Source organism: Engraulis encrasicolus, chromosome 11, assembly GCF_034702125.1.
Source record: "Engraulis encrasicolus isolate BLACKSEA-1 chromosome 11, IST_EnEncr_1.0, whole genome shotgun sequence".
Classification (NCBI taxonomy): domain Eukaryota; kingdom Metazoa; phylum Chordata; class Actinopteri; order Clupeiformes; family Engraulidae; genus Engraulis; species Engraulis encrasicolus.
The window spans coordinates 16,095,950-16,109,044 of record NC_085867.1 but is presented as its reverse complement, the minus strand read 5'-3'; the positions used below and the strand labels follow the sequence as shown (position 1 = coordinate 16,109,044).

Below are 13,095 nucleotides of genomic sequence, written 5' to 3'. Positions count from 1 at the left end.
TGTGTTTGGGTTTGTGGCTGATTTATCAGTTCATCGTGGTGTGGTGTGTATGTGAAAGAGAGACACAGACGGGGAGATCAAGATCAATTGAGTCTGGTGTTATTTGTCAGTAGCTATAAGGTATATTGATACTTGTGCCTGCCCTGTGTAATTATAAGACAAGGAGCCCAAACATCAACCTCACCTCCTTCCTCTGCCTGTTAATTACCCTCTCGAACACTCCTAACACAGAGAATGTTGCTTTTCACACGCACCCTCTACAACAGACGACTTAGGTTTTCACACAGACACTCGAACACAGAGAACTTAGCTTCTCACACAAAGAGAACTACGCTTTTCACAATTTAGCAGACCACTCTCAAAGCCTGGGAAAAACTAAGCCCTTTGTCACACGGTGTGAATGATTTACCCTTCTATAATTGAGCATAAATTTTACAGTTTACATAAATTACATGAATATATATTGTATTCTCTAACCAGGTTACAATGTGATTGCACTTGAAAATGTTTTGCAGAAGGCCTTGTGTGGGTAATCAATGAGTAACAATCCACCAGATATTAACATTTCAATTAAACATTATTATTATTACTATTACTATCACTCATTTGACCGTACTAGTGTCCCACCACTAGATGGAGTTGGAGTTCATGTTTTAGAGTGCAGAGGACCCTTGTGCCAAAGCATGACACCTAATATGTGAGTCTGAGTCACTTAGGGTAATGGCATCATGATCAGAGGCCGTATAGTTACAATGCTGAGAAAAAAATTAAGCAAGCTCTTTGGTGGGATAAAAACAATATCTTCACCGCTTAACCATGGTTGGCCATATAATCTATTCCCAAAGTGAGCTCGAAGTCAATGTCTGACAGGACATCACAGTAACAGCATGCTAGTGTATCTTTTTGTATGTTAAAAATCTCTGAAACCCCCTTGATTCTGAGTAGCTTAGTTTGCTCCAAATACGCATATAGGCCCTGCTGTGTTTTTATCACACGTAAGGATTCCACACCAATATTTTGATTTTAGGGTCATTTACTCTTCTGACACGTTTGTTGGTTCTTAATTAATTTGTTCTTTCCACATACTGCCCACAGCTAATTTAATTTTGTGTGCAATCAAAGCAAATATAAAAGTGGTGTATTTCTGTTCTTTGCCACTAGATGCCATTGCGACCTGCCCGTTCACCCCAAAGGCTTGGAGGAAACGCTCTCCCTCCTGACCCCACTCCCATTTATTTCTCAGCAGCAGTACCAGTCCACTGAGGAAACTACACAAGGCAGGTGTTGATGAAACTGATTTGGAATAAGTGGTCATTCATTTGAACACAATGTATAAATTCTTTCAAACTGATTTCTAACGCATGTAAATTTATTTATTAGCCACCGAGTTCGAATTTATTTAAATAGCTTAGATTAGAGTGACACGAAGAGTGTGCCTGCAGTGCACAGGAGTGTCTCACACAATTTGTTGCTCTTAATACCACTTCATCAACCTTTTGACTTAATTCAGCAATTTTGAATCAACACATTTGGGTGTGATATTTTAGTGCAAAAACAAACGTATTTATTCACAAAGTTATACACAATGTTTTATACAATGTCATACAAAGTTATGTAGTGTTGGCGTCCATTACATGCCGTGCGTAAAAGTCGCTTTACATTCGATATGCATGTAGGCGTGTTAAATGCGTACTATTTTGAATGGCATGGATATCTGTCTGAAACGAATGGATTATTATACAAATCAAGGACATTATAGGCAACCCGCCTTTGATTGGATTCAATAGGGACTGATGCATGGTATTTCTAATCTTATTTTATTGGACATTTTATTATTTAAATTAGCAATCTCCGGAAGTCTGTAGGCCAAATAAAATTGTACAGACAAGAATTGGAATATCTTGCACAATACGGGCTGCAAAAATATCCAATAATTGCAGCCTAGCTGTTGCGTTTTACAAAGTGTCCGGTGTAGGGTATGCTGTAGGCTATAATGGCAAAATGTGCTATCTCGCCATAAAGTAGGGACTTCTCGCAATTCTTTATATCCCACATCAAGAGCGTAAGCAGACTACAACCCGTTAATTGTATTCCACCAAAACACTTCGACAAAACATTTTAAATGTAGCTGTAACATTTTAAACCCTAGAAAAAACACAATTCCTTTCACCGCGCTGGTACCATGGGATCTATATGCCTTAAGGTGGTCTATTGTCTTTTACAGTTAATAGTATTTTAAAAGAAAGCAAAAGGTCTTAAAGAGCGAGTAAATTCCCTTTAATACAGTTTAGTCTGCTGCCATACTTTGTATGGAGGAGCCCGAGTTGGTCGCGCGTCACATGACCATCACACACACAGATGTCCTTTTATTTAAAAAAATAGATCTCAAATTGACTAGATTGATTTTGTCCCCTTTTTGTTTTTAATAGCCGCTCGAATGGCAACTCTTTTAATGTGCAAATGAAAGCTCTGATGGAGAGCCAATGAGAACGCACTCCTAAATTCACTTGGCAATCTCAGTTGACACGCAGCGCTACGTCACGTCATAGTTTACCCAATCGCATCCGAATGACTCCCACTACTTTCTGCGCCACATTCTCAAACTTTTGACTTTTCGCTGCAAACGACAGCCGGCTGATGAAAATGTTTTATTATCCTCGAGATCTTCATGTGCACCACCTAGAAAGGCTGTCTTTTCATTTAAAGATATAAAAGCGTTGAACAATAACGTCCTTCGCGCTAAAGCGGTGCTCTCAAGTGACTGGAGAGGTTGTGGATCCACTTCATTAGAATGCCATATCTTCGAGATCTGCAAGATTGAAGTGCAAGGACCGTGATTCTTCACTCATTTGGGATGCTTATGAAGATTGCCTCTTTATACACTTGGAACTCAATTTCAGCGTTTTACCCTCCAGATTCTTTGTAACAAAACCTGGATTTGGTTTCCCTTTTTCGTTCTTTTATATCGCGATTGTCTTTTCACATTTCATTTGACGTTTCGCTTGTGTTTTCAGCTTTACTGACTTGACATTCTACGGTAGAGTAGGTTTTAAAACTTATTTGGGAAGTTGTGATTTTTGGAGGGGATAAGGGATATATTTCAGTCATCTTCCTGTGTGAAACCGTCCCGGTAATGTTAGCCGTGGGGCAGATGGACGGGTCTCGCCAGAGCGCTTTCCTCCTCAGCACCCCGCCACTAGCCGCTCTGCATAGCATGACCGAGATGAAGACTCCTCTGTACCCCGCCGCTTATCCGCTCTCTTCCAGTGGGCCTGCATCTTCCACTTCTCCGACAGCTACCTCGCCAAACCCTGGCGGTATCCCCGTCTCTTCTCCGGGAATTAAAACCTCGTCTGCACTTTCCTCCGTCATGTCACATCACCACCAGTGCGCGGCTGCCACCCCGCACGGAATAAACGACATCCTGAGCCGGCCCACCGTGGTGGCCGCGCAGGCTGCTGCCGCCATGGCTGCATCCTCCTCCTCCGCTGGAATTCTGTCCGGACTGCCCCGCTTCAGCAGCCTGAGCCCTCCACCTCCACCGGGCCTCTACTTCAGCCCGGGGGCCGCGGCTGTAGCCGTGGCTCGCTACCCGAAACCCCTGACAGACCTCCCCGGGAGGACCCCCATCTTTTGGCCTGGAGTCATGCAGAGTCCCCACTGGAGAGACGCAAGGTTCGCCTGTTCACCTCGTAAGTAACCAAAACTTTCATTACAGTTTCCTGAACAAACGTCCATAGAGATAGACCTATTGCAACACGAAAAAGTAACCAAATGTGAATAAACTGGAGAGAAACACACACCAAGAGATGTATCACTCATGCTTGCTGAATACAATAACGTGTTTAGCCCCATGATATTATAAAGGTGTTAGAAGATATGTAAGCTGTTAAAGGCCACCTTATTTAATCTTCACTTCGGTTGTCTTTGACGTAGGCTAGATTACTGGTAATGTGTTGTTTTGAATGTATCTTATGCATTTGTAATGACCAAACCTTTATTTACCTTCACAGATCAGAATTCCGTTCTATTGGACAAAGACGGAAAGAGGAAACATACACGTCCCACGTTTTCAGGACAGCAGATTTTTGCCCTGGAAAAGACTTTTGAGCAAACAAAATACCTAGCAGGTCCAGAGAGAGCGCGGCTGGCCTACTCCCTGGGAATGACAGAGAGCCAGGTCAAGGTAAGACCCCCCTCTCTTTCAATAACACAAGAGACAGAAGACTAGTGCATTCCGAGATTAATAAAATAAAACACACGTCTTACTTAATAGAAAAAAAACCATTTGGGATATGCTACACATTTTTTTCCCAAATTACAGTAACAGTATATCATTTTAACTTGACTTTTGGTTGGAAGAACTGATCCTGTCTCATTTACCACGATGATGCAAATACAAGATAATAAATTCATAACCATTTTAAGGACTTAATACTCAAGAAAAGTACATGCTGTATGTTATATTTTTCTGGATTTTATATTTCAAGTAATTCATGGCGTGGGATTTCCTTAGGCCTATTTTAAGATTTTAATATACTAACATTTATTTATTTTAACATGAACACACATGTGCATTTATTTTGTGTATTTCTGTGAATTTCCCCCGTTTTGCCTAACATTTAAGGGGTTTGTTATAGCAAAATGCTTAACACAGACCTGTAATCGTTTAAAACGCTGACACCAATTACATAGCAATTAGTTTACACCACTGAATCTGAATAGGCTATCAGTAGCCTGCAACCAGGCCGTGCCCACATCCATTTCCTCTCCTTTGTTTTGTTAATATTTACAGCTAACATCCATTACACATTTTGGATATTTGTTCCCACGGTGACCTTTGGCTTTTATTTTTTGACAGGTATGGTTTCAGAATCGTAGGACAAAGTGGAGGAAAAAGCACGCCGCTGAGATGGCCACCGCCAAGAAAAAGCAGGACTCCGAAACGGAGAGGCTAAAGGGAGTTTCAGAGAACGAAGATGACGACGACGATTACAACAAGCCCTTGGACCCCAACTCCGACGACGAGAAAATCACGCAGCTACTGAAAAAACATAAACCAAACTCTGGCCTCATTATCCACACCTCAGAGAACGAGAGTTCTTAGAGGCAGAAGAAGATGGCGTCCTTTAGTCTTTTTTAAAAATGAAGATTTATGTGATGCACTGACTTGAGTAGGTTCCCATTTTACACTACGTACGAAATTCCATTTGCACATGGGACGGAGACCGGCTCAGAGGAATATGCATTGTTTTTACATGCCCGAGGAGTGTCGTGTGCACTCTGAATGCAATGTTGTACAGACGTTTCAACGCGAAGAAGACACTTGTTCTTGTAAATACCAACGTGAGTTGTACTGAATAGAAATTATATTACTGTGAATATTTATGTGTAAATGACCATTTTTGTACAGAACACACACGAGTCTATTCATCTCTGCCATTGAAAACACGTTTTGGGATTTGTAATTTGTATTAATGCTTATTTGTTTTTTCTTCTTCTGAGAAAGACATTGTCCACATTTTAAAAATATACCCTCACTATTGTAACGACAGATTGAGAAAACAGGCATTTGATCACAGCATTAATTTTTAACTGATGGGTAGTTGACAGAAGGCCACAAATTTCACTGTAAATAATTAGGTGAGAAATGAAAACGGACGTGCAACAAGTAAAATATATTTGTAATATAAATGAATTCCTCGCCCACTGTTAAGATTTACTTTTCTCCTTCATGATCAACACTTAATTTATATAATATTTTCAGTTTGTAACAGTGTTATGACCCTGCAGAAACGCGCATTGCAGGTTCGTATGTATTGCACTTTTATTTAATAAAAAATAATTTGAGCATTTGTTTTGATTTTATTATGATTAAATAAACACATGGTGATATAGTAAATTACCCATAGAATGAGGAAAATACATGCAAACCAAGAGGTTGAATACAAATTATTAAGCTAACATTACTGCAACAAAAATTGGGATGGTGCGCCTGTTTTCATTTTTGGAAATGTAATTTTACGCACCATTACGAACGGCTAGGTTATTTATTCCTGTGCTTGTTTTGATGAACTGTGGTGTGTGTTGACCCACCTCCTGTTTGGGGTTGCTTTGAGGGATGGCTTGGCTTATTACTCTGACCCGGATATACTTGTGGTTGCTGTATTATTGATGTATTTCCCTGTCGTTATTAATATGATCATGCGGTTGGCGAAAAAGTTGGACATTATCCTATAGTTTGTGGAACTTTTTTGAGAAATTCCCATCGCAGGGTTAGTCGGTGGTGACTTAAAGAAATGCACGTTGGCAATGTCAACATGTAGTCATCCGAATGATTACATCAGCCGGTGCTTTGGAAATTGAAAATCACTCACCCGCTCCTCACTCAACTGGTAAATATTTAATTTATCTAATGCAGCTGTAAAAGATGCAGCGCTCCTCAAGTGCGCGCGGAGCTGCGAGGGAAGAGCATCAGCTGCGATTGAAAACGCATATGGCCTGCTGCTCTTATTTCCCTTCATTATAAGCTGAAGGTCGAACAGTGGGGAAAGCGCCTGCATTGTGGGTTAAAGGAGAATGACAAGTGACCACTTTTTATATTAACCCTAAAGCCATCATAAATAACGAATAGTTTTCGCCGAGCGTTTTAAGATAGTCATTTGTCATCGGTCATTTAGTAATTGATTACACATATTGCAGCGGCGACAAACAGGCTGAGTCTGGCCCGCCTTGCCCTGCTACTGTGACAGTATAATCAGGCCTACTTTATTTATTTATATTGAAATACAATAACAGTGGTGTTATGGCGCTGTAGATCCTGATTCAATGTAAGACAGTCTTCGATTCATCAGACGGTGTTTCTTCATTCATTTGCCAAGAACACTGTAGGCCTATTATTAGCCTATTATTATTAGTAATAATAATAGTGATAATAATAATACTAATAATATTACTACTAATAATAGTAGTAGTAGTAACAATAGTAAAAACACAAGTAAAAACAATAGTAATAACTACAACATCAATATCCACCTCAATAGTAATATTATTCATGTTAATATTATAGCATTAATAACAATCTTTAGACGGATCTCTGACAATTGTATTTTGAAATGGGAAATCCCTTTAATTTCAACATTGTTTGCGTTCTTCTCTGAATACCAAGTTGCTACTAATTGAGTTAGAGAAGAACAACAGCACTTCAATAGGCCTACGTCAATACGAACTAGTTAAAAACAGCATAAAGATAACGGGTAGTGGGCTTTTTTTTTTAAAGAATGACTTTTGAAAAGCATTAGGTGTGGCCTGCAGTCTGGATTCATTCGCATCGCTCAATTTTATTATAGGCCTCTAAATCTCCGCGGTATCATATATCATGCATGGTAGAGATCACAGCCTTCAGCGTGGAAGAGCAATATTTTTTCTCACGCTTATCATATCTATATCGCTATATCTTATGGGCATATTTGGGGGTGTCTCAAATATGTAAAGGTCATATTTGCTGACCGCCTGAGATGGCACACAAGTTAAAAGCGCTGTCAAACGGCGCCAGACCTTAAGGGAACCCGAGTTGGTGTGAACCACTCGGAAATGGTGGGGGTCGACGCCATATCCTTGACGTACAGAGGTGAGTTATAGTTTTTGATCGGGCACAGTTATTTAATGCACAACGCAGGGTGGTGAATGGTTGACCTTTGGCATTTGTCTTGCGTCTTTACAGGCCGGTGCTATCCGAGCCCTCCACGGCCAGGAGACGGACAACGGCGCGCGCGCGCTCTAATCAAGGGTAGGCACTTGCCCCATCAACGCACATCATTAGGACGCATGCGGAGATCAATTTTTAAAGAAATGTTAGCCAACCATCTGTTGTTTTTTCTTTATTCAGATGTCGGCCGATAAGTATCTGAGGTCGCTGTTGTGCTTGTCAGCTAGTTGTTCCGCATGGAACGTTGCGCTTCGGTCTGTAGCATCAGATCGCTTGTCCATGTTTTGAGATTATTTGCGTTCCAGAAGTGTGGTGAACTGGATGCAATATCCGTTTACCCCGATGCAGATAAACAATAGCTCATTGTTGAAAGTGGATCCATAATATCTCAACAGCAATATTATAAGTGAACAGGCTTCATTTTACAAACGACATCACCATTTGAGACTGGAAATACATGTAGGTTATTTTTTGACATGATATTGTGATGTGATGAATTCAACGGCATACTATTTTGAAACTGAAACAGCAGTTGCGCAAAGAGCTTTTAAAAAAATGAAATCAGAAAGTCGTATCAGCAGTGTGAGAGTTTGGTGGAAAACTAAAAATCCTCTTGCAGTCTGTGAAGGCTTACCTGTTGTTTCCCCTAATGCTATAGCCTATAATAATGTCTGTCTATATAGGCCAACCCATCTCAACAAATAATTCAAATGTACGGATAATATCTGTTCCAATACTCATGGTCTTGTTAGACCCACTGGGCAAATGCAGACTGTCTGCCACCATGATTAAAAATGGTTAACACGACCAAGCAGTCCATTATTATTAAATTGAGTTGCAGTGTGTATGTATGGCTCAGACAGTGTGACAGTTTCAGAGGGAGCCTGAAGGCGGCATGAGCGGGGGTGTCATGTTAGCGCTGTGTGTAAAAAGCTGGATTGTTAGACAATGTAACTGGCATTACACTTGCCACGGGGGTCACGGTCCCGCTGCTGCTTGTCATTCTAGCTGCTCCTGCCTGGGGTTTCAATTTCTCTTTAATGCCTTTGCCATAATGTCACCTATAGTATCGGCCCCCAACCCCTCATCTGACCACCCTCACACCAAATGGATTTGGAGTGTGAAAATGAAATGAAGGCTATCACCCCACCGAGGCGAGCACCACCACTCTCCTCCTCCTCCTCCTCCACCACTCAACCCCCAACCATGAAGCCGCTGTAGTATTTATACAACACATCAGACTATTGACTGCTTTTTTGGTGGGGGTGGTAGTGGTGGTGGGGGTTTGTAGATATTCCTTTTCATTCCATCAAGGAAACAATTACAAATACATTATTTATTTATGTCTTGGCCTATTAGCATAATCAATGCCTGCCCTGCTAATCGTGCATTACACTGGCTGGCTGTGTGTGTGTGTGGACCTGTGGACTGTAATAGGTGATGGTCTAGTTACACAACACGGTGACTCTGAAATGACCTCTTTCCGTACATGCTGCATAGAGCGCATAGACATCCACACATGGGAGCAGGTGAACAGAAATGTGAAAAGGTGATTCGTCTATATATTATCTAACATCTAAAGTAGTTAGAGTGGACCACAAAAACATTTATAACCGGTTACATCAATATTTAGATTTAAATATAGGCACATACATCTGAACCACTTTCAGTGTGAATGTGGAAGGGGATGTCCACCACATTAGGTTCAGTGTAATAACCAGTGTAACAATATGTAATACCAGTGTAATACCAGTGTAATACCATGTTCCAACCCTAACCCTAACCCTAGATGTAAGTACAAAATTTGTACAATGTGTTACACTGGTATTACATGGTATTACATATTGTTATACTGGTTATTACACTGTACCTATTGTGATAGATTAGCTGTAATAGTGAATCATTAAAATAAAGTGTTACCGCATGTTTTTTAACTTCAAATAAAGGTGGTCCTACCATTGCTTGCATGCTCATAAACCACAATATCACATATTGTGGTGAAAAGTGACCAGTTCTTTTTTCCCTGCCCTAAATATACCATGTGTCACATTAAATGAAATGCCATGTTGTGTAGAAGTGTACTTTATATTAAATACACACTGCGCACACTTTTATCCCAAAAAAATAAAAAATAAAAAGGTACAATAGCATTTTTCTGTACATTTTATTTCTCTCCATGCTTTATGTGTAATATATTTTATTTCTTATATATTTGCAAAACTAGTCCACCAATGCATTTCATTCAGGCTATCCTCAGTCGCTACTTTAAGTCTTTTAAAACTCTTTTCTTTTCAAAAGCTTACTATCTGCAATAACTGTGCTATCCGTAATATATATTTCAAATTTCCATTTTTTTTCTAAAGTGAGTTCAATCTGAAAAATAAAACGTTATTCAAATATCCTTGCACTTGAGGAAAAAATAGCTACGGGACATAACCTTTTCCGCAGTTGAGCTCTTTCCTGTCCATAGTAGTACAGTAGAGATGATAGGCGCAAGTGGGTTTTGCCAGTGTGTGTGTGTGTGTGTGTGTGTGTGTGTGTGTGCGTGCGCATCTTTTTATGTGTGCGTATACAGTATGTGTGTGTGTGTGAGTGTGTATAGTGTGTTGTGCACTGTGGCAATGTGGTGCTGATCGGCGGAGGAAATATGATGCTGTCGTCTGGGCTCCGCTGTGCCTGGTGCGGCGCGGTGTGGTCCAGGTGTGGCAAACATGACTCCAGGGGCTGGGGGACCCGCCGCAGCATCTGCTGAGTGACTGCACGGCAACACTCGGAGAGCAACCCCGGTGCCTTGCGGAGCACACACACACACACACTCGCCAGCAGCGGCACACACCAACACACACACGGGCACACACCAACACACACCGGCACACACCGGCATACACCGGCACACGCTGGCACAGCTGGCCAGATGCTGCAGGGTCACCCTTGCTCTCCCGTGATGCGCTCGCTCCAGGAAGAGGTTAATTAGTTTAAAAAATAACAGCACGCCACTACGCCACAGCACAGCTTGGCGCCCGTCCTGACTCGCATACGCATATGTGTCAGCCATCCAGGCAAGCAGGCAGTCATGAATTTCAGTGAAAACGGACAAAGTAGTTATCATATCATACCGTCTTGTATCATATTGTATGAACCATCTCAGAGCAGGAAGTGAGAGTGCAGTATACAATATTGTATTGTTGTTGTGGATATTTCACTTCACGCATAGAATATGCAATTTACCAACAGCTAGTCACATGAAAGATTGTTAACCTTCTTTTGAAATTGAGATGATTGTATATCCCGACTTGGTGAATAATGTGGCAGTACATTAACAGGAAGGAGTGAAGATTGTGTCTATGTGTCTTGTGTCAGTGTTTTGCTGTTCATATATCAAAGAGTTCAGTGTAAGAGACAGAAGAGACCAGACACACTCAGAGAGAGACTAAATGCTTTTTGTTTCCTTGTTTTTGAATGTAGTGCCGAAATGACAACGCAGGTTGCTATAAGGAAGCTTGTCTTTCACGATTCTAATTCCTCCAAAGTCATGGCTGTGAAGGGAGCTACATGGAGTTTGACTTCTTTTTTTGGACCTTGACAAAAAAAAGTTGAGTTGCTTACAGTACAGCTTGGTTCTTTTGAGTAAGGGAAATGTTTCTGGTCTTGCCTACCGCCAGTGTTCCCATTTTGAGGACCCAGGGGACAATGATGGATGAGCTACATCTAAAAAGCCTTGTTACTGTATTTCTTTATTCACGGCACTCTATACAATGCGTTGAAATGATTTAGCCCCTTTGATCAGTGTACCCTTGTTGTCTTCAGCAAATTGATAACCCCCTGTCAGCTTCTGCACCGTGTTTGATAACGCACCTCATTCACACACAACAACCATACAAAACAAGACATTGAATCCTTGCCACCACTCCGTCCAGGGGCCACATAAAAATGTAACAACAATGCAGCTGCTTCTCCACACAACACAACAAGTGTCGTATCAGGATCGGACAATGGAATTTTGTTCCGGAACGATCCAGAGCAGGCATTTAGCGCTCGAGGCGAGTAATGTGCTTTATCTGTGTGAAGGCTTCACTGATGCGTTCTTCAGCTGAGCATGTTGGACACGAGATTACACAGGCGAGGCCATGTGTCACTGAGAGAGAAGTCCCCCCTCTGTCCTCCCTCCTCCTGCTGTTCTCGCTGCTGCCTGCCTGCCTGCCTGCAGCCATGAATGCTGTCCGCCATACAGGCGTGTAGACACACACACAGGCACACACACATGTACACAGACAGACACAGACACGGCTCAGCCCCTTATCTCGCTCAGGCCCCATTCGCAGCCTCTCGATAAGGAGCACCTTGGGATTGCCCCCACTGTGAATAATCAAGTGGGCGGTACACGTTGATCTCCATTGCCAGCCCCCACCACCACCACTACCGCCACCCCAACCCCTACAACCTTTCTATGGTTGCTTTCCAGGCTGACACTGGTGAGAGCAATAGTGCTTGTTACAGACACATGCCTCTGCCCTGCCCACCCCCCTCATCCTTCACCCACCACCCATACAGAGTATGTCATTCTGCTCTCCAGTGGTGGGCTGGTGGGATTGAATTATCTGAAGGGTGTATGATATGACTTAATCTGCTTTCTGCTTTTGTGGTATCTTGAAAACACTCACACACACACAATACGATTTTGTTGATCATCTAATCTTGTGATCTTTTTTTTTAGCACCCATCATTATTTTGATTGTCTTATTAGGTGAAGTTATTATGGACGAGCTCTTGGTTCATCAACAGTAGATGCAAAAGATTGCTTTCTCTGTTGGCCAATTATGTGCGTAACTGTTGTCATGGACTCTCTTCTGTGCTGCTGACAGTGTGTCACCTGGTCTTAATGCGTATGCATCTGGGTTTGTGTACATTGCCTTAGTTAATCTTATTTAGAGAATCGGATAATGTTTGGTGAAGCCCTGTGAGATCTTTGTCTTTGATCTTGTGTAAAGGCTTTGACTTTATAAGAGCCACATGTGAAATGGAGACCTCTCTCTCTTCTTAATCTTCCCATAATCTTCCCTTTAATGAGTTTTTTCTTTTCTTGCTTTCTGCTATCTTTCTCTCTATCATGCCCGCACCTGGCTTGTGACTGCTAAGATATCTAGACATACAGTATATGTTTGATGATGAGGTGGTTGAAAACAGGCCTAATCCTGAGAGTACTACTGCGCCGTCATATTATATATAGATATCATCAGATTGCAACGAAAGAGCCTTTAATCACATGCTCGTCGTCTCAGTCACATGGTGGAGTTTTTCCACCACCGTCCCACACACAGTCTTGGATTCGTTGGATTCTCTTTAAATTGTTGCTTTATTGTTCCAGAACTGGCGTAGCAGTGTGTGTG

At 41.6% G+C, this 13,095-nt stretch overlaps 1 protein-coding gene across 1 annotated transcript; it reads left to right on the top strand.

Moving 5' to 3' along the window:
• Positions 1 to 3,035: 3,035 nt before the first annotated feature.
• Positions 3,036 to 5,795, top strand: nkx6.1 (NK6 homeobox 1). The gene is made up of 3 exons (XM_063210029.1): positions 3,036 to 3,692; positions 4,014 to 4,186; positions 4,862 to 5,795. Exons 1-3 carry the CDS (start codon positions 3,134 to 3,136, stop codon positions 5,105 to 5,107), a joined length of 978 nt encoding a protein of 325 aa, XP_063066099.1. The 5' UTR covers positions 3,036 to 3,133; the 3' UTR covers positions 5,108 to 5,795.
• Positions 5,796 to 13,095: the final 7,300 nt, after the last annotated feature.